Raw genomic sequence first — 21988 nt, 5'->3', positions numbered from 1 at the left:
CGCGGCCGCCGCGCGCAGCGAGCACCGCCCGCGCTCCGCTCCCCGGCCGCGCGCGCGCGCCCCAGACCCCACAGCGACACCCACCAATCCCCGCCAGAGGCCGCGCGGGCGCTGGCCAATGAGCACACTGCGCACAGGAAGAGGACGCTCCTCTCCCGCCTCTCCGCGCGCCAGCGGCCTTGCGGCGCGCGGCAGGCGCGTTCCGCAGCGCTCTGCCCGGCCCTGCCGGCGCACCACATGAACTTTATCAGAAGGAGAATTTTCTGAAACCCGGGAATATCTGCCTGCCCTTGAGAAAGATTATGAAGAAGTCATAGAATCACAGAACGGTTTGGGTTGGAAAGGACCTCAAAGACCACCCAGTTCCAACCCCCCTGCCATGGGCAGGGACACCCTCTACTACACCAGGTTGCCCAAAGCCCCGTCCAGCCTGGCCTTGAACACTGCTAGGGATGGGGCAGCCACAGCTTCTCTTCTCTTGCCCCTCGGCGCACGGAGCTACCAGCCGAGGCCAGTGCCGGACGCTGAAACTGCAGAGGGTGCCTGGAAGCGCTAACACAGTAATGAAGTCACGCTGACGTTACACAGAAGTTCGTGCGAAGCGCCTGCAACGGGACGAGACGCACCCTGACGGCGAAGACAACGCCACACCGCACACGAACGCCCCCGCGCCCCGGGAGCCGAGGGAGCGCGGCCCCGCCCAGCGGCACGGCGCGCTCCGCTCCGCCCGCCCCCCGGACGCGCGCGCTGCGGAAGCGGGGACCGCCGTGGCGGGTGCGCGCTGCGCTGCTGGGGCGGAGGTTTCTGAGGGCCATGGTGCAGCTTTACAACTTGCACCCGTTCGGGTCGCAGCGAGTAGTGCCCTGCAAGCAGGAGCCGGCGCACTTCTGCTGCGGCCGCGACGTGCTGTTCGTGGCCGGCACGGCGGCCAGCTGCAGGGTGGAGGTGTTCGCGCTGCGCGACCAGGGCCGCTGCGAGCCCCTGGGCTCCTTCGCCACGCTGGGTCCTGTGCTGCGAATGGCGCACAGCCAGGCAGGTCAGTGGCGTTCGCCGCCGGGCTCGGGAGCGCTCGGCTGGGACGTGTCCGGCCGAAGTGCGGGCGGAGGCCTGCGAGCTGCGGCGGGAGGGGCGGGCCGGGGCGGGCCGGAAGGGCGGCGAGCGGAGGCGCTGGGGCTGCGCTGGGCCCGGGCGGCGGGACGCGGAGCGGGGTGAGGCGGGCGGAGGCGCTCGGCCTCTGCCGGGACACGTCGCGGGTTCTTGTCTTGTTCTCACCTTGCCTGCAACCAGCTCGTAAAGCGGGTTCACTTAGAAGTTAGTCTGGACCTAGAGCTCTAAGTCCGTTTCTTTAATGGCATGTGAAGTGTGTTCCCCCCCAGCAAAGAAAATTGCGCTTTGGATTTTGTTAGAGAGAAACTGGTGAAAACTGGTTTTGGAATTTGAAGTAAGAGTTGAGAATTTAAGAGGTCCTTTGCAATGCACTACAGCAAGTAAAGAGCTCAAAAACTGTCATCTGTTCTTTAGTGATATATCAGTACTGCTCCATTCTTTTAAGGAGACTATCTGGTGACGATTGAAGAAAAAAGCAAGGCAACTTTCCTAAGAGCATATGTGAATTGGAGATGCATGTCTGCAGGGAGTTCTCGTGTTTGTGTTCGGATGGTTGGTCACAAGATGGAAGAGTCGTACAGTGAAACCTTAAAAGAACAGATGTCAATTGTGGAAATGCCACTTTCAGATCCTCCACTGTGCATTTCATGTTGTCCTGTAAATGGAGATCTTCTTGTGGGCTGCAAAAATAAACTAGTCATGTTCTGTTTGAAATATCTGGTCATAAACCAGAATTTGACTGTGTTAGACTTCGAACGCTCCTTAATTTTACACATTGATAACTTCATTCCTGCTGAAATTGCATTTTGTGCCAGACATATAGCCATAACAACAGAGCTGGATGTTCTGATCTTGAAACTGGAACTGGTCCAGCAAAGTGCAGACAGGACAGAGCAATGCACCCGTAAAGTTAGTACACTAGAAAAGCCTGTGGATAGAGGTAAGTACAGAAAATTTTTTTTTTTTTTTTGTTTCCAAGAATCTGCAAACTGATTCCTTTTATTCTCAGAGTGGGCTCAAACAAGGTCATTGCCTCTCAGAAAATATTTCCAGATCATTTTAGGACTGTCAGCTGAATATTCTAGTGCATGAAAAGTTGTACCACCTGCAGTTGGAAGTAACACTTAGAACAAATATGCCATCGTTCTGCAGACGCTTTCAGGATACTGCGGCCTCTACAGATGTAGAAATAGGTCCCTGTTTTGGGGTGTCACCATGAGCCAGATCAAAGCGATAGTAGTTCACTGCGCTGTGTTCAGGAAAATTATTCCACCAGTGTCACTGCACTAATAACTGTGTCTCTTCTAAGGGATAAGCAGGAGGCCAAATGGAAGAAGCATCTCATGAACCTTGAAAGGGTTCATGCACACTGGCTTACGCATTTAAGAGTGCTTCTGTGGTGATGCACGTGCACTTTTGTAACTGTTAGTAGGCTCACAACTTGTATAAACAAGGTGTCAGCAAATTCTCCTTTTAAAGCCCTCTGTCTTGTTCAAGGGTTTGCTTTAGAATCCTAGAAATCCCAGAAATAGATTTACTCACTAGGTTTAATTCCCATGTATTGCAAGAAATCAATCCACGTGTAATCAATTTCCACCTTTCCGAAAGTATCAGATGCACACCAACAAACCTTAGGATGAACTTAAAACAGAAAAGAATGGTCTTTTAAAACTGGAAACTGCCTAGAAAAAAAAATCAAAGATAAATAAGACTTAGCAGGTGGAGAAAATATAAACTGGATTGTTCTTCATTGAGTGGAGATGGATCTTAACTCAGATAATGGCATCCTGTCCCAGTTGATTTTATTTTTATCTTGCCTCGTAGCTATTCAGACTGTTGAGGCTTTAATGAAGGATTGTTCTCATCTTCTAGCATAGGTGTTTTGAAAATCTTATCATTTGAGAAAGCCAATGCTAGCTAGGTAGCTGTAATTGGAGTACTTAACTTGTATCGTATCATTTTCTTACTGCTAAATAAAATGGTTTGAACAATTAATACAGCACTTTCATTGTTAAGGTGTAAAAGATGATGGCCCTTCAACACATACTTTGCAGCTTGAATTAGATGAGTTCATCATATGTCAGAAGCCAGTAGAACTGCTTGGGGAAGAAAGTAAGCTATGTGAGATACCCATCACGCTGGAATCCACAGAGTTACCTACCGAAGACACAAAGCACTTTCAAGTGCGATATCTGCTTTTCAGGTATTACAAATGTATTTTCCCCTTTATGGGTTAATTTACTACAAGGAACCAAAACGAGCTGTGGCTCATGTCTTGTTGAAAGAAAATTCTGGTATTTTGACTTAGGAGGTTTTTATACAGGATTTTTGTCTTGTTTTGTTTTTTCCACTGAGGAAATAATGTGATACCAAAGAAAGCCCATTTTGTAATAGAATAGAATATTTCAGTTGGAAGGGATCTGCAACAATCATCTAGTCCAACTGCCTGACCACTTCATGGCTGACCAAAAGTCAAAGCATGTTGTTAAGGGCATTGTCCAAATGCCTCTTAAACGCTGACAGGCACGAGGCATTGACCACCTCTCTAGGAAGCCTGTTCCAGTGTTTGACCACCCTCTTGGTAAAGAAAAGTTTCCTAATGTCAAGTCTGAACTGCCCCTGATGGTGCAGCTGTGAACCGTTCCCAGGCGTTCTGATCCTGGATCCCAGGAGGAAGAGCTGAGTGCCTCCCTCTCCACATCCCCTCCTCAGGAAGCTGTAGAGAGCAATGAGGTCATCCCTCAGCCTCTTTGTCTCCGAACTAGACAAACCCAGAATCCTCAGCCGCCTGTCACAGGACATGCCTTCCATCTCCTTCACCAGTTTTATTGCCCTCCTCTGGACGCATTCCAGTGTTGGGGCCCAGAACTGCCCACAGTACTCAGGGTGAGGCCACATGAACGCTGAGTACAGTGGGATAATCCCCTCCCTTGACTGGCTGGTTTTGCTGTGTTGGATGCCTCCTGGGATGCGGTTTGCCCCCTTGGCTGCCAGGGCACACTGCGGGCTCCTGTTGAGCTGCTGCTCACCAGCACCTCCAGGTCCCGTTCTGCAGGGATGCTCTCCAGCTGCTCCTCTCCCACTTTGTACTTGTGCCTGGAATTACTCTGTCTTAAGTGCAGAATCTGGCACTTGGACTTGTTCCATTTCATGCCATTGATGATTGCGAAATGCTCCAGTCTCTCTAGATGTCTCAGCAAGGCCTCTTGTCCCTCACGAGAGTCAACAACACCTCACACTTTGATATCGTTAGCAAATTTGTTAATGATGCATTCAACTCCCGCATCCTGATGATTGATCAAAATGCTCAACAGCAGTGACCCTAGGATTGAGCCCTGAGGAACGCTGCTGGTGACTGGACACCAGCCAGATGTAGCCCCATTCACTACAACCCTTTGAGCTCTGCCGTCCAGCCAGTCCTTCATCCAGAGCACCGCGAACCTGCTTATCTCACAGTTGGACAACTTTTAGCCTTGCAAAACTTAAGTTTCATTTTATTTGGGGAATGTGATTAGTTGTTACAATTAGAATAGAACTTCAGCAGTTTTGCAGATCTAGTGATGTTTAATGTCTTCTTTCATTGTACATCGTGTATGCTGTGAAGAGTGTGCGTGGCAGCTTCTCTTGTGATGCATGAGAAGAGATGGTCTTTTCTCAGCATACAGAATGACAGAATCATTTAGATTGGAAGGGACCTCCTGAGATTATCAAGTCCAATACACCAGCCCCTCTGTTCTCAAGCAGGGTCAGCTAGAACAGGTTTTCCAGGACCCTGTCTAGTCAGAGTTGGATTATCTCCACAGACCAAGACTCCACAGCCTCTCTGGGCAACCTGTTCCAGTGTCTGACCACTCACAGTTTTTATACTTTTATGTATAAACCCAAGTTTTACACGTTATTCTGAAGCAGCTTGTGTCAAAATCTGTTACTTGTTTAGAGAGGTCTACTTTAAAGGGTTACACACCGGGCTGATCAGCAGTCCTGTCTGTGTGACCTTGATCTAGATACTGCCTTCTGTTCGTGTATTCTGCAGCTTTTATCAGCTCCAGCTGAAGTGATACTTATTTGAGTAATGAAATGATACTTATTTGAGTACCTCTAGAAAAATAATAATTCTCTCTCTCTCTCCAGCTGGCAAAGGGAATTTACCAAGTATGTTAAGGACTAAGAAACTGTACTTTTTACTTTGTTGGTGATCAAAGCCATTAAGCTTTTGGCCAAAACTGAGGAATAATTGTTGTCACAGTCCAAGGCAAAGCAGGAAAAAGAATGACACATAATAGGAAAGAAAAGTAGGATTGCAGATGGCACCATATTACTTGTAGCTCAGTTGAATAAAAAGGGGGGGGGGAAGGAGAAGGTTAAATTGAGGTTCAAATAAAATGCAACATGTCTTCCAGTGATGTCGAACACATATCTTGTAGACAAGCAGAGAAAGAGGATTTTTGGTTACAAGAAGTCAGGATAGTTGTCTCTAGCTGTGCCACATGCTTCTTGGCATTGCCATGCTAATTATGTTAGTAGTAGGAGAGCACATTGTTGCTGAGTATGAATACGTCAGCTATGCCTGTTCTAGCTAGTGCTGTTTACTTGTCCAAAGTAGCTCATAATAATTTCTCACTGAGGTCCCATGTTGTTTCGGATTTTTTTCTCTAGACGTTTTACACCTGACCAGTCGCCTTTTGGGTTTTGTGAAGAGACAAAGTTGCACTCTGTTCAGCTGCTTCCTCTATACCAGACAGGTATTTGGATATGCATGGATGCATTATGGCCTGTGTCACAGGACACCTGTACACTGTTCCTGTATGATTGGTGACATTAAGGTCTTTCCTCCCTTTTCAATGACTTAAACTGAACTTTTATTAACAAAAGTCTTGAAGTTTCTCTAAGTTCTGTGTAAACCTTGAACTAAAATATCAATTCACCACACCAAAAGAGGAAGACTAAATCAGCTTTTTTACTGATAAATTTTACATTGCAAAACAGTCACACTTTACACTGCATTAATAAAATTATCATCAGTGTTACAAAATACTAGGCTGCTTCTCATTAGTCAACGATGGAAATTGGAGTAGTAAACCTTAACAATCATTGAGATACAGCTTACCTTTCTGTGAGGCTTCAATTAAAACTGCAAGGGATGCATGCAGATTTTAGAGGTTCACTGGCTCAAGCCCCAGCAGACCCATGCAAAAATTTAATGCTGTATATTATCAATCAGCTTTACTGACTGCTCATCCAGTTTGTGGTAGTTATCTGTCTGCTGAGTAGCAAAGCCTTGTTTAGGTTGCAACTGGCTCAAGAGAATGAGCTGCTTGCCATTTAACCCCGGTGATGTTATGTTCTCTTGTGATTTACAGTCTTCGGCAAGAGGGTCTGTAGAATCTGAACACGGCATTTACCTGCCAAAGTGGCTTTGTAAATAAATACTGCCCTTCCCAGCCTTTCTTTCTCTTAAGTGAGGACCAGTATTTTGGTGCACTGCAGCTCTGGGTGAGTGTTCATCCCAGCTCATAAGCAGTTGTCTAAGCTCAGGCTTATCATTCAATCTGTGGATGCTTAGTTGCCATGAATCTGCCAGGACTCTCAGATGCTGTTACATCTACAGAATTTCTTCACTCCGTGGCACATCCGCACTTCTGTTAAAAATGCCTCCAAAAGAGATAGCAAGACATACAAATTTTTGACCTGTACACTGATCTTCATATACTTCTTTTTCTCTTCACTAGCTAGTAACAAAACCAGTCTGCAACCTGGGCAGGTTTGATAGTATCTTTTAGGCATTAGGCTTGCAAAGGAATTGCCAGATTTTGATTTATGAGGTATGTAAAATGACTTTCTTATTGTTACCTCTAGGAAGTTCTGTGACAGCCCATGAGGAAACTGAGAACAAGAGAGAACTACTGAGTCTCTTTTGCTTTTTCTCTTTACCTCACGTTGGATATCTCTACTCTGTTGGGAAGTTAGTAGAACTGATTTCTACTTACCAGTATTCAGAGAAGTCAGAGCAGGCAGTTCTCACTCCACAGTTCCTGCACGTCATTACAAGGTAGTACGTTTATTTCTGCTGATAGTTTTACTATGTTTCTCTACGCTGCTGCCTTCCCCCCCCTTGCCAATGTGTCCTTCATAGCCTCCTGGAACTCTCTGGGTAGGCTCATGTGCTAGTGCAGCATGTCCTCCTGCTTAGGCTTCAAGGACTGTTTCTATGAAGGAAAAAGATCTGATTCTCTGTAGTCTGGGCTAGTTGATTTTTGCAAGTCTTCATTTTTTTCCTTCATCGTTGTGGTTTCTTCTTTCCCTCTAGTGAGAACCTGCAGTGTTTCACAGTGCGATGCAGTGCATCAGCAGCTCGTGATGAGGATCCATATATTGATACAACTGTGAAGGTGCACAAAAGAATGGGGGTAGTAGTATGGCACTTAAGTATCCTTATGCTTCCTTCTGAAGGCCTGTTAGTTTCTGTTGGCTGAATCAATAAAATAACGTCCAAAATTAATGTTTTCCTTCAATCTATGGCATATTGTATTTTAATGGTCTACAGATGTCTCAATGAAACAATCTATTACTGCTGTTTAAGATTCTAGACCATAAGTAAAATATTTTCAAAACCATCAAAAGCTATGGTATCACTTACATTTTAAACTAAATTCCATGCTTTCCTGTGTAAATCTGAATGAAGGGTGCAGAATTTTCCCTTATTGCAGCTGATGGTATTTCTTTCTCTTAGATGCCCTTGTAAAAACAGTTCTGTAAGAGGATTCTAGACACTTGTTCAAGTTTGCTACCATATACTTAGTGCATGTTTTTTGGGAGGAGGGCTTTTGATCCTTGGAGGTCTAGACTTTTCCCTTTCCTTAAATTGCTTATTGCTAAAAATCTCTTGATTTGTAAAGATTTGGATATATGTTCATAAAAATACCAGTAAAGATAGTCTGAAGTGTATTTCAAGTTAGCATTTAAGGATTTCTTTTGAGCATGTAGACAGGAGACCTAAACTGTGCTGGTTTTGGTGGGGATAGAGTTAATTTTCTTCATAGTAGCTAAGGTGAGGCTGTGTTTTGCATTTGTGCTGGGAACGGTGTTGATAATACCGGGATGTTTCAGTTGCTGCTGAGCGGTGCTTACACGGAGTCAGAGCCCTTTCTGCGTCTCGCACCACCCCACCAGCGAGTGGGCTGGTGGGGCAGGAGGAGTTGGGAGGGGGCAGAGCTGGGGCTTTGCTGGCACCTGCAGCTTTTTCTTTACATGTTAAACTGGTTTTATCTCAACCCATGAGTTTTCTCTCTTCCACCCTTCCGATTGTCTCTCCTACCCCGCCGGCGGGGGAACGAGTGAGTGGCCGCGTGGTGCTTAGTTGCTGGCTGGGGTTAAACCACAACAGAAACTACAGGACAGTAGAAGTATTATAACGTTTTCAAGAGCCAAACATATATTCTCTACTCTCTGTGGAGCTACTGAGATAAAGAATACAAACACTTGACACAATCTGCCCTGTCCCTTTTCCAGACACGGTCTGCAGACCCGCTCTGGCCCCTCTATGGCTGCGGCCCTCAGGGGCACCACGCCGGCGTGAGCCCCGCGTGGGCTGCGTTCCCTCCGCCGTGTCCCTGCCCTGGCAGGGCTGTGTGCGGGCTGCGGTCCCTCTGGGGTGCCCGTGCTCTGCCGTGGGGTGCCCACAGGCTGCACTCCCTCGGGGGCGTTCCTGCCCCAGTCAGGAGTTTGAAGTGCGATGGCGGTTATTGTTGTTATTTGTTGTTGTTACTTTTCCTGCTGCTTTTTTTACATCAGTTTCAGAGCTGGTTCTGGTTGGGACTAGCCCGGGGCAGTTCAGGGCCTCTTGGTCACCACTGCAGCCCTCGGCCTCTTTACAAGAAATTTTGAGGTTTCTTCAAAAAGCGGGATGCTCCTATGATGCTGTGTTACTTTGCTTCACTGTGTACGTTAATTTGTAAATATGGTGGTTTATCTTCTTAAAGCTATAAATTTAGAATATTTCTGGGCAAATGAGGTAGCATTTCTTCATTTCAGTATAGATGATGTAAGTTTTACCTGAAAGGTGCGTATCGAACAAAGCAGGGATGTAACACAGGGTATGTAATGTAACAATAGGCAAGCAAATATAATACTTCTGTCTATAATCACCTTTTGTAAGCAACTGAAATCAAGACTTTTATAACCATGTCAGGTAATCTTTTACAACTTGGCCAAATTCAAACTATTTGGATTTAAGTTTTCCATGTGAGTCATCTCCCTCAGACACACAGCTAAAATTGTGTAGTTGCTTTGATGAGTGAAAGGTTTGGGTTTTTTACTTGTTGTTAATTGAATTGTGATGTAATTTTATGAATATTTTTATTCTTGCTTAAGTGAAGCACTTGAAGTTAGGAAAGCCAGTGGATGTTTTTACTATCAGATCTTTGGACATTTTTTTTTTTTTTTTTTTTTAAATTTAAAGACTCAAAGTACATACTAACTGAAATTGCAAAATGATCGCTTACCTTAATAGGCTTGCCCACCTGTCGCACTGGATGTCTGCACATTAAGAATGCAGCTTTTTATAGGACCAAGAGCTATCTGTCATTTCAAAAACCACATAATTCTTTTGACTAAGGCGGACACAGAAGACATTACTGAAAGAAGAAAGCCTACAAGAAGGATGCTGTAAGGATTTGTGTCTTTTGGGGAGATGGTATTTATAGCTCTGTGTACAGTACTGAATTAGTGGGTGTTGGAGAGGTCCTTCTGTGGAAAAACTACTTGGAAATAATTCCCTAGTTAGTGCATGAGAACAGAAATCAAGCATTTCTTTTTTTAAATTCTACTATATTAATTGACATAGAAGAAATGAGAGTAGGGTCACAAATGCTTGAAATCAACAAAATAAATTACTCAAGATTGTAAAAGACTTAACTTTTGTAAGTAATGTTAACATTGCTAAAAACATCTGCTACTGAGGAGAAAATATATTTATCTTGAGAAACAAAAATATGTAGGAGTACAAAGCTACAGGCTAACAAAATATGTTGTAGCACAAAATGAGTGTCTTACATTTGGCTAAGGGTTCTTTCCAAGAAAAGTTATGAAAGTTACTATCGTAATCCATGACAAAAGAAGACTTGAACTTTGGACCAAGATACTCTTGTAGCATGTGTGTAGCCAGAGGTAGTTGTAACTTCTTGCCTATTTCTGTGAGAACTGCTGTTCCTGTTCTTTTTTGAGGGTTTTTCATAAAACAGCTATTCAGAAATCATGTTTATTAAAGTCAGTTCAAGTTCGGTAAAAAAGTGGGACAGCTATAGTTGATTGAAGAGATATTTGAACCAGTATTTCTTAAAGCCTTGAACAAACATTATTTAGGAGAAGATGAGCATAAGCCGATCAAGGAGAACAGCAGTTCAAAATACTGTAGTTTTCTGTGTATAAAGTACAGTTTCTTCTGCCATTTGTGTTGTTTCAAAGATTATGTTTGGCATTTGAGGAAGATAACACTTTTTGCCTTCTATAAAGAACATAAGTTGAACAAATACTAGTCTACTTAACACCATCATTTGAAAATAAAGATGTAAATATCTCAGAACAGTTAAAACCAAAAACCCAGAACAAAAAAAGCCTGTATTTTCCTACAATGTTTTAACCTTAGGGCATTGCAGACCTAGCCAATGTGTTAAAGTAAAAGCATTTAAATATTTTTTTTTATGCCATGTCTTGGCAGGGGCAAACGTGCAGTAAGTCCTTACAGAAAGTAAGTAAACATCTTAGCTAATTTGAATTACTTAACTTCATGTAAGTATCTAGTGTTAAGCCTGGGAGAAGATGTAGTAGATAGTTTTGATGATTTTCCTGGTGTATGAACATGCCTGTTCCTGTTTTGTTATTAGCCAATATGACTTAAGTTCACAACTTAACTTTCAAGCATTTACTAGCCTGCAAACATACCTATTTATGCATTTAAATTATCAAGTGAGTGGGTTTCTTTTGGCTGCATAGTGTTTATTTGGACACTGACAACTGAACTCTTTTCCTTCTCTCTAGGTCCAGAAAGGCTGACAGCAGCAAAACCAGAGCAAATTCTGAGTCAGAGCCTGGTTGGAATTTGTATATTATAAACACTGTTTCAACCATTCAGCTTTACAGAGAAATGGTATTGCCCAACTCCTGCTTTTGTTCTTTAATGATTAAAAAGAAGTACTGCTAATTAGTCTCTGATGCATGCAATTGCTGAATATAATGTAATGTATTTCTCATGAATAACCCATAATCGTATTTCAGGTGGCTGCTGCCCTCATTGGAATTGTTCCTTTATAGTCTTAATTTTTGCCAGCAGCCTAAGTATATCCTGTTTCTGTTCTAGGTAGATTATAGTAGAACTTATGAAAATGTAAGAACTGAAAGTTGCATCCATCTTCTAAGTGAGGCTCACTTGCTGGTCAGAGCAGCTATAATGGACCCTAGTTTCCTTAACTCAGATGAGAAGGAAGAACTTCTAAGAGCGTTCAGAGAAAGTTGTGCCTTCTTAGGAGACTGCTACACCAGGTATGTTTTAGATATCAAAGTGATATAGGTGAACTTTTGTTTCCAATAACGTAACCTTAAAACGAAAATCTATCGATCTTTGCCATTTTATGTTAGCATTGCATATGTAACGTAAATCTTTACGTTGTACAAAACCAGCTTAATCTAGTCATCTCTTCAGCGTCTGGTTGTCTTTATTGTCATCGAACACAGAACACAACGTTACGTTGAACATGAGCTGTGTTTTTGCAGATACTGGTGTGTCTGCAACTTTGTTTGATGTATTATTTCAGTTCTTACAGTGATGGTGAAAGTGTTGCCCTTAGTTGTTTTGTTCTTTTTTTCCTTCCTTTCTGTTGCCTTCAGGTTTGACACCAAGGATTACCACCTTGCTTTGCCATACTACAGAATGTCAGGTTTATCCATGACTGAAGTTTTAAAGAGACTAGTTTCAGAAGGTGGTGAAATACAAACGTATGAGAGAGGATTCATATTTTACTTAACTCACTCTCTTAATGAAGACTTAGATGAAGAATTAAGTAAGGTAGAAACAAATGTTTTTTTTTCTTAATCTATTGATTTAGTTCTGATTTTAAGAAGTGTATGTCAAATTTTAATGAAATTCCCTTTGAAAATGCTGAGCTGCTTACTTGGTTTTACAGTTCTTTTTCAAATGGTCTTTATTTTCCCATTTTTGTTGACAAAATAGCAGACAGCACCTGTGATGCTTTGGGCTGCTTTCAAGCAAAATATTATGTATGGATTTGGCTGTAGTGGTGTGTATCACTAATGATCTGGTTCCCACTTGCACATGGAGACATTTCCATTTTAGGAGAGCTCTGCCTCAAATTTCTTTCATCTCCCATTTCTGTGACAAAACAAACTGTTTCTCTGAACATCGCCAAATTGTAAAACCAGTTCACTGTGGTGGTGGATGTTCTCTTAGCACCCCAGAATATGGGTTGAATCGCTGCCGGTTAGAGATCCTCTGCTTTTACCAGTAGGAGGAAAGAGGCAGGAAAGACACTGTAATTTGGTAGCTAAGCTGTACTTGTCTGTTTTATAAAAAGAACAACCACCAAAACCGCAATTCTTAAATATGTCATAGAAGACGCTATATCTGGAAAGGTCTAAACTGTCAAATGGCTTTTATTTTAACAGGAATCAGCAAATAAAGTTCTCCAAATATTTTATCTTGCTGACCCTGCGCAGCTGCCTCATATCCTCTGCAGCCCCTGCATGAGAAACGTATGTCCTTTGACAGCTGTGAAGTATCTCCAGAAAGTAGAAAAGTTTATGCCATCAGTGGTCCTGACACTCACTAAAGCTTTCATGGCTTTGAAAATGGGAGACCTGACGTTGTATGAACATGAGATGGACTCCTATAAGGAGGTAAAGTATGCTGGAAGCAAGAGCTATTCACGTTTTGCAAAGCCCAAGTCAGTAGGTTTGGCTTGTAGCTGTACTTTATAGTGAAAGAAACTTTCAGTCACTCCTCTTCCTCCTGATATGCTGCATAGGCTCCACTGAACGTCTGCAGTAACAGTAGAATCGAGGGCTGCCATACGCTGAGACTGTACTGTTTACCCTGCAGGTAGGGTAGTCTTATCTTGGCAAAGCCTTACCAAATAAGCAAAAGTTTTGAAACTTAATTCTTGACAAATTAAATGCTGTTTACTGGGGTGTAACAAACTCTGCAGAGCTAGTGCTCTTCAGCAGTATGGCAGGGTTGAATAGTAGCATTCTTACACTCCTCTACCTGTAATTAGTATGTGATATGCCCATGAAAACACCATCTGTATGCAGACAGCCCTTATAAAATTGCTCTTGAAGCAGAATGTCCATGGTGCACACAGACTAAAGTTTCTGTATGCAATTTCTTGTTTTCCTTATGTGGAATCAAAGCAGTTAACCCTTATTAAGATCAGATCCGAACCTACTGCAGTGCTGTCAAAGTAAGAATTCCACATCAGTGGGGGAAAAATGTTAGTGAAGCAGTCTCTGTCATAGATATTCGCATGTGATTTTAGACTGAGACCAGCCATAAATTAATTCTTGTTAAGGTTGATCAGGACTGTTGATTATTCCTTTCTGAGACGGAGAGAAGTCTAAAAAATTTAAAAATAAACTGATAACTGTGCCAAGGTTAAATATTATACTTCAGTAGGAGAAGTCCTGGAGAGCTTTCAAAGTTGGCAGATTTTGAATTGCAAGGTGGGAACTGTGGAGAGGTGTTTCGACAATGTTACTCAGCACCATCTGCTTTCCAACCGTTTGCAGCACGATCAAATGAAATTGCCATGTTGAAAGCAAACACACGTTTCACTGCCTGGGTGTTATTTAGAGAATAAGGCGGCTGGGTTTGGGTGTTGGGTGGGTTGGGTTTTTTTTTCTTTTAATCTGAGCTATTTTATAAATCTTCTATTGCTTTAAAAAGCATTTTGTTGCAAAGTAGAAAAAAAATAACACTTTCAGAAAGATAAAGAAAGGAAAGATAGTTTGTGTGCATAGCAGGTGAAATATGAATTTTCCTCCTAGGTCTGCCTTATATTTCCTGTGTAATTAATTTAATTTGCTTAGGCATTGTTTCCCCACTGTCTTTAAAGTGGAAATAGTATCTTGTCACACTTCACATTCAAAAGCACTTAGATATCCAGAAACAACTTACTGTTGCACATATTGCAGCTTATTTTGACCATTGCTTCAAGGGTATTTTCAAAATAAAAATCATACTCCTGCAATGTAGTCTATTGAAATTTCAGCCAGTGATTTTTAAAAATACTTTTGTGTATTGAATGTCTTTGATTTCCTAGTGAAATCTATCCTACATGCACAATAACTCCAGATTTCAACAGCGCTTTACTTTCAATGTTCAGGCAAATGGCCTGTTGCTCAGCACAGTTTGGAGCTCGGTCTCTGGAGAGCTGTTCTATAAATTGTAGAAAGGATTTGTTTCCTTCCCTTGCCTTTCCTTCATTTCATCTGTCTAAGCGTCACTGCTGGAGGAAGCACTGAGTTTGCTGAGTTGACTCATACATGGAGTGAATTCTTTACCTGATTTATCTTTGTAGACATTACTGGCTTGCGGCTTCATTGAGCAACCAAAACTCTTGATGCAGCATAAGGAAGGAATTGTTAGTCCAACTGAGTTTGCTGTTCACCTGAAGGAGATGCAGCCTGGTTTACTGGTGGCTGCCACTGTGGCTTTACATGAGAACAGTAAAATTGAACTGAAAGAAGCAGATTCCTTTTTCAAGGTTGGCCTGTGATCATTTTTTGCTTCTATTTTTCTCATAGTGGTGGTGTTACGGGTAAGCAAAGCAGCCTCAGTTGCTCCTTCACTCACATTTCAGCATTTCTTCAGAAAGAAAGAGATGAGGGTTGGATATATTTCAGTCATGATAGATGACTACAGAGTCAGAAACTGAACCTTCTGGAAAGAAATGCTGATTAAATCAAGAAGAAAATATATTCCATCACGTTCTTTGTTTTGACCCTGTCATTTTTATGGAGAATAACCTGATCTTAGAGATATTTCAATGGCTTCCTAAGGCTGCTGAAATTGAACTGAATTTAGATAAATCACTTCTATAAGCTCCTTTTGAATAAATCACTGGGATTGAAACATACTTCTAAAGAATCAGGCTTAAATATGAAGGTATATAATGTTCTGACGTTCTCTGTAAATTTCTGAAAGAAGAACGGGTCCTGCAGTTTATGAGAAGATAGATAAATAGAATAGTCTTTCTGGTGTCACTGAAGTTTTCTTTATTTAGATTGGGAGTAGACAAACCTTTTTTCTTTCCTCTACAATGAATAAAATTGTTCGGATTTAACCCAATGTTGCAGTGATATAGAATCATAGAATCATAGAATGGTTAGGGCTGGAAGGGACCTTCAAAGGTCATCTAGTCCAACCCCCCTGCAAGGAACAGGGATATCTCCAACTAGATCAGGTTGCTCAGGGCCTCATCCAACCGGGCCTTGAACGTCTCCAGGGATGGAGCATCCACCACCTCTCTGGGCAACCTGTTCCAGTGTTCTACAACTCTTATGGTAAAAAATTTTTTCCTAATATCCAACCTGAATCTACTTCCCTCTATTTTAAAACCATTACCCCTTGTCCTATCACAACTGGCCCTCCTGAACAGCCTCTCCCCATCTTTCTTGTAGGCCCCCCTGAGGTACTGGAAGACCGCTATAAGGTCACCCCGGAGCCTCCTCTTCTCCAGGCTGAACAGCCCCAACTCTTTCAGCCTGTCCTCATAGGACTGTCCTTTCTGTTACTGTGAAAGACCTGTATCATAAATACCAAGTCATGAAACTCAATTTAGAACAAATGTTTTTTAAAGCCAGTTGGAAAGCAAATAAAAGTCCTTTTCGCTGACATACCAGACCTTAAAGCATCTCTCTTGTGCATCCTGTCATTATACCCAACTGAGCTACACAGCATCTCTTATCATGGCCTTTAGTTTCTTTTTTTCTAAGTCACGTGCTTGACTATTGGCATATATTAAATCCTCCAAATTACCAGTCTGTAAATACTTGACAGTCTGCTGACGTTTCTGACAGTGCAGTAATCTTGAAGAAGAAATCAAATCTATTGTTTAGAATTGATGACCTTAAAGTCATTCTGTGAACTTTTTACTTTGCCTAGCACTGTATTATGTAGAATCACATCCATTAGAAATACATCAAGACAAAAAAGGAACCAAAGTTATGCTTCGACTAAAAGTGAAAAACTTTTCCTCCTGTCTCTTCTGACTTCTGCTACTAAAAATTTCTGTAGTTATTGTAGTACTACTAATAATTGTAGTACTACTGTAATACAACTACTGTAGCTAACGTGCTGTCTTCTAATGTTTTTGTTCTTAGATGTTGTGTAGTAATGGTGAAAGCACTATTCCTCAGCTCTTGGTGGATTTCTGGGAAGCTCTTCTTGTAGTCTGCTCTCAGGAAGAAACACTTCAGGAGCTTTTGTTGAGGGTAACTTCTCAGTATGTTTGGAGAATATCAAAGAAGCAGCTTCCTGAGACTAAGCCGTTGAAAACAACAGAGGATCTGGTAGGTGTACCACTCAGAGGAAATTTTATGACTGACTGCATTATCCCTCCAAAATCTATACAAATACTATCCTTAGTGATTTTAATTCTGGATGGTTTCTCTCTTAAAAGAAGCAAGACTGAAAGCAAATAAGGTAGTGTGCAGTTACCAAATAGGTATCGCTGGCTCTGGGGAGTCTTGTTCTTTGGGGACGTTTGCAAATATACTTCCAACAAGAATCTCAGCTCTGGACAGAAATAAGGGCTAAAATGGAACAATGAGAGTTTGTCAGGTTTGTCAGTTTGTTTGTGATTTTACAAAGCTGACTAAATGAGAAAAATGTGTGAATGATGAATTTTAAAGGATTCTGAATGGGAAGTCTGAAATACAGAATTAAATAGAAGTTTCCAGTATATTTGTTATAACTTGTATGAACCAGAAGAAAGAGTAGCTGCTATTGTAAATTATGCTATTTGAGAGTAAAATTTTCTTCACTGATGCTGAGTTGACATGAAACTGTCACTAACAGAAATATTTCTTTCATTACAACTTGATTCTTTCTTGTGTAGATAAACTCCTGTAATCATTTTGGGTTAATTTTCCCATGGGTAACTTCCATAATGTCAGTGGGATCTCCATCTGATAAAGATTACTGTGAAGATATCTCAAAACTACAGGTATGAAGCCCTTAAATCTTACTGTTTACAGCTTAGATCCATTCTGCAAATGTTCTTGCATGTATGAACAATTTTCTCTAGCAGACTTCCCTCCTCCTTTCCCCTAGGCTATCCAGGTTGAACTAAAAGGCCCATTAAAATGATGGAAGAAAAAAACTCTGAAGAGATATATCAATAACAATTTAATTTGCAGTCCACTCTAAATGTGCTTTCTCAGTTTTCAGAAACATTTATTAATTAAAATATTATTTCAAAATTATTCTGATAAGTAAGGGCTTTTGTTCTAGGGTTATGGTTAGCATTCTTTTGCAAAGTTTGTCTTAGATCTGAACAATACTCTTTCTTCTTGTCTTCAGTCTCTTTTATGTGGTCGGTCAATCAATATAGCTTCGGCTCTGCCTGTGCTGGAGCCTCTAACAGAGGCTGGCAGTGTCGGCCTCGCTGTCCGTGTTCTCTGCAGCACCCGTCTAGGCAAGTACGAGGAAGCCGTTGACCAGCTTCTCAAGGGGCGTCCCGATGCAGCTGTCTTATACGCGCACCACGAGCTGAAAGACGACCATCGGGTGAGCTACTTTTGTTAAAGTTGTTCCGTATTTTTTGTTTTGTTTCTTTTCTAACTGAAATGCTGTTGTTTACAGATGGACTCCGGATGGATCAAATATCCCAGCTTTCAGACAAATAAATTGCTTAGCTTGCTTTGAACCTCTTGCTTGGCATTTAAATTCCGTAACTCAGTCCCTGCTAATTTTAATAGATTTTTTTATTCCTCCGGTTTCTTCTGTGACTTCTTGTATTCGTTCTAGTAAATTTAAGGCATAGTCTTTTCAGATGGCAGAGTGCCTCAGAAAAGGGACCGTAATATGTTCTTTTACTACTGTAAATGAAAAACTAGCTAGTTTCTCACTAGTCGGTGCTCTGAATTGTTTTACGGTGTTGCATAACGTGAAATTTTAGTGACAAGCTAACCGCTAAGAGAACATGGTCCTTCAGATTAAATCACACTTAAATATCTTCTTCCTATGGTCTTGTGACATCATCTGACCTTATAACATCAGAATGATACTGATGCACTAGTGGAAAGACTATGTTCTTTTTGTCCCATTTTCCCCTTAAGCCTCTCTACAGTTTTAATTTTGGAACTGATTTTATTCCAGTGTTCCAGGAGTACAGGAGTTCCATTGCCCATCACAGTTGATCAATTAATAGTACACAGTTTTGCTGGCCAGAGTCAGCAAAGCGGATCCTCTTCCAGATGGAAGAGGATGGATGTACTAGAGCTCTATTCAAAACTAGGTTTGTGCTTTTTATTCAGATCTGAAAATTGTTTCTTTGATTGTTTCCACGTTAGCTATAGGGTTGAATGTGAGGTTGAAGTACTGAATCTGAACAAAGGTGGAAGAAAAGAGTTGCCGCACTTAAAAAAGGAGGAGAGAAATCCATTCCCCTCTCTCCAGTCTTGTCAACAAAATTATACACAAAGCATAATTCACTACTACAGCTGTTGGAAGCAGACAGATTAGGACAGAGCAGTGTTCCTATGGTAATGCTATTCACCACTTTGTATGGAGCTGTTTGGAGGGAAAAAAACCTTAATGTTCTGACTGCATTGGTCTTGCTAATTATATGACTTCATTCTTTTACAAACTTTTATCTATAGAGGCACTAGAGGGCACTATGTAAAAATTTTCAAGTATAAAATGATTGCACTGAAAATTGAAAATACAATATGTGCAAAACCACTGCATTTCAAAGCATTATATAAATTAATTATTGAGTTAATCATAACCTACATGTATTTGTACACATCTGAGCTTAGTTCAGTGTATTTTTAGCAGGTCTTTTATACTCTTAATTGCAATTCATGTTAATTTACACTTTTGCTGTGGGTTTTCATGGATTAGGCTGTGTGGTGGAACAAGCTGCTTCCTGAACTTTGCAAGAGAACCAGACTTATGGGAAATGATTGCCCTGTTCTTACTTCATCACTGAAAGGTAAGTCAGTTGATTGCAACTCAGCTCCAGAAGCCTTTGTACATCATCTGACATTCTAAATACTGTTCAGGCTAAGGACTACTGATGTGATAATTTGGAAGGAAAAGGGGACCTTTTTCTACAGTTAAAGCTAATAGAGGTCAAGAACCTTTCTAGTCATTAGCACAGGATTCTGCAACATACAGTGTATTGCCTCATGTAAAAATCGTGGCATTTGTTTGATATTGAAAACAGTATATTGTGGGAATTATATTGTTTCTATATAGATTAAGAAGAGACACCATTAAAAAAAGTTACTAAATAGAACTAATAGATAGTAATTCGTTTTTTTTTTCTAGGCTAAGTAGCTCTATGGCTCTAAGCAATGACAGCTAACAGGCTACTGTTGATAACCCAGTGGGTGTTTAATTTTGTGTTGATGATTAGGTCATAGACTGAAAAAAACACAATGTGTTACTACTAGAAGTAGAGAAACCAACCCTGGTAGTTGATGTAATCCTGCTGTTAAATGTTTGTAGAAAGTCAATGTTGTGTATAGCTGAGTGTGTTTGATTTGGTAGAATGAGAAGATTGAATAAAGCACCTTTTTTTTTTTTATTTAAATGCCAGTGTAATGCCTGAGAGCAGAAAAACAGCATGACAAGGTTGCATTTTGCAGCACAGGTTGCTGTGCTCCATCATAAAGTTCTACTTTCTAGTGCTAGCCGTTTTTCTTTTGGAACATTGTTTTCATGCCGTAACTGATACAATTGCTTAAGAACATAATGTTATGCAGCTCAGTCTGAGAGGCTGCTGGCAGAATATCCCATTTTACAGATAGTGCTGAGTTAGAGTACTAGTATAGGTTTTTGGGGCTTCCTTTGTGTTTGATACAAAGCACGTGAAGTACTGGATTAGACTTCCATACGCATTAGTGCCACATGGACGTGTCTCAAATTTAATTCCAGTTGTGATATTTAGATAATTTGATGACTTCAATTAGTAATTACATCATTAATGTCTTTTCATTTCTTTGCTCTAAAACCAAAATACCTAAACAAGATTTTCTCTCCTGCTCTGAGCAGAAACTTTATCAGTCGTTGCAATGGAACTGGAACTAAGGGATTTCCTCAGTCTTCTACCAGAGGATGGAACTGCAGCATTTTTCCTGCCACATCTACTTCACTGCAGCCAGAGGAAGCAGCTGACCTAAAACAATGGAAGTCTACTGTGCACTCAAATACAAAGAATGTGCTGGAATAGAAAAGTAAATGCAACAAACAGTAGAACTACCTATAAGGTACTGTGGGACTCACCTCACGTAAATTGCCTAATTTCTCAGTTGAACCCTATGACAAGTATTGAATGACAGCTATTGTCTGAGACAAAACACCTGTTTTGAAGCTAATACTAGTGCACTCTGACAAAAGTCAGCAAACCTTTTATTCTATTAAAAAAACCTCAGGATTCTTGCCAGGTAGAACTGAATGGTGGTTGGACTAGAAAAAACTTAGCTGTTCAACTGTGAGGCAAGATCACCCATCTTCTGAGTGAGGGTGAACTTAGGGCCAAAGCAGCTAGAAAATGTCTGTACAATTGGACAGGACAATGTTCACTGAAAGTAAAGTGGGGAGTCAGTTTTCTGTTAGTTGGATCACTGACCAATGGGAGGAGTTTCAAGCTCAGGCGTGTGTCTTAACTGTATGAGTAAAAGTAAGTACCTTACTCGTCCAAGTAGAATTGGGCTCCACTTACTTCATTTTGCAACATAGACATTCCCTTGAATTCCAGCTGGCAAAACCAGTCACCCGCTTTGTCATCTTAATTGCAGACCAGTACAAGTGTTACACTGAAAAAGTTTTCGTTTAGCAATGCACAAGACAAAAAGGCCATAAATCAAAGAGAAGCAGAAGTATTCCCAAGGGGAGTGAAGGTACGGACTACTGCTTGCTTGCTGGTTTTGTTCTCTTTCTTCTCCTGTCGTACTCAGTCGGTCAGCAAACATGTATTTGAGGTATCGCTAGGTCACAAATCCAGCTGAAAACTCTTAATGTTTTCTAGTTTTTTTTGGTAAGCGTGTCAGGTACTTGTGCATGTATGTGCTGATGTTTGTCTGTCTTTTGGGCAGAAAACATCCTTCTGTTCCTTCTGTTGGAATTCAGTCATAATAAACTGTCACAATGTTTATGACCTTATGAATGCAGTTTGGTTTTTTTTTGAGAGTCTACCACAAATAAAACAATGACTCCATGATGCCATAACCATCTAAAGGTCTAATTAACTGACATTGACTCTATCAAATCCATTTTCACTGAAGCTGTAATGTTACTTAAACCAAGACTTATCAGAACAAAGCTCTTGAGTACAGTAGTTACAAATTTTGCCCTTCACTGTCTGAATTTCATCAGGCTTATTTCAGCATCACTTTGTCTGTCTTGTAATTTTCATAACAGAAAAACAAAACCGCCTTGGTCAACTATGGTCTCTCAGCCATTGCATCTTTTAAATTCACTATCTTGAAAGATGTTACCAGATAAAATTACAAAATAATTCAACGGAAATAATGGAATTATTTTATTAGCTGTTCAATTGTATGATAGTATATATATTTTAAGTGTGAACCTATGGGCAAAGTGATAATTGAATTAATGTTTTCCAAGCAATAACTATTAACA

General features: G+C 41.1%; 1 protein-coding gene across 4 annotated transcripts; it reads left to right on the top strand.

The window, feature by feature from the left end:
• Positions 1-813: 813 nt before the first annotated feature.
• HPS3 (HPS3 biogenesis of lysosomal organelles complex 2 subunit 1) lies at positions 814-20560 on the top strand. 4 transcript variants are annotated; one of them, XM_086618356.1, is made up of 17 exons: positions 814-1036; positions 1553-2047; positions 3133-3310; positions 5764-5849; positions 6964-7156; positions 7415-7496; positions 9617-9771; positions 11143-11251; positions 11462-11643; positions 11989-12166; positions 12784-13014; positions 14694-14879; positions 16498-16686; positions 17235-17342; positions 17699-17905; positions 19244-19334; positions 20399-20560. In XM_086618356.1, the coding sequence occupies exons 1-17, from the start codon at positions 814-816 to the stop codon at positions 20524-20526; spliced, it is 3021 nt and encodes a 1006-aa protein (XP_086474482.1). In that variant the 3' UTR covers positions 20527-20560. The 4 variants fall into 4 exon arrangements, with proteins under 4 accessions (XP_086474482.1, XP_086474481.1, XP_086474484.1 ...); XM_086618355.1 differs by having other exon boundaries at positions 3124-3310; XM_086618358.1 differs by lacking the exon at positions 1553-2047 and having other exon boundaries at positions 3124-3310.
• The last annotated feature ends 1428 nt before the right edge of the window (positions 20561-21988 follow it).

This window comes from Tauraco erythrolophus, chromosome 11, assembly GCF_009769465.1.
Source record: "Tauraco erythrolophus isolate bTauEry1 chromosome 11, bTauEry1.pri, whole genome shotgun sequence".
NCBI lineage: Eukaryota > Metazoa > Chordata > Aves > Musophagiformes > Musophagidae > Tauraco > Tauraco erythrolophus.
This window is presented reverse-complemented; position numbering and strand designations above follow the sequence as displayed.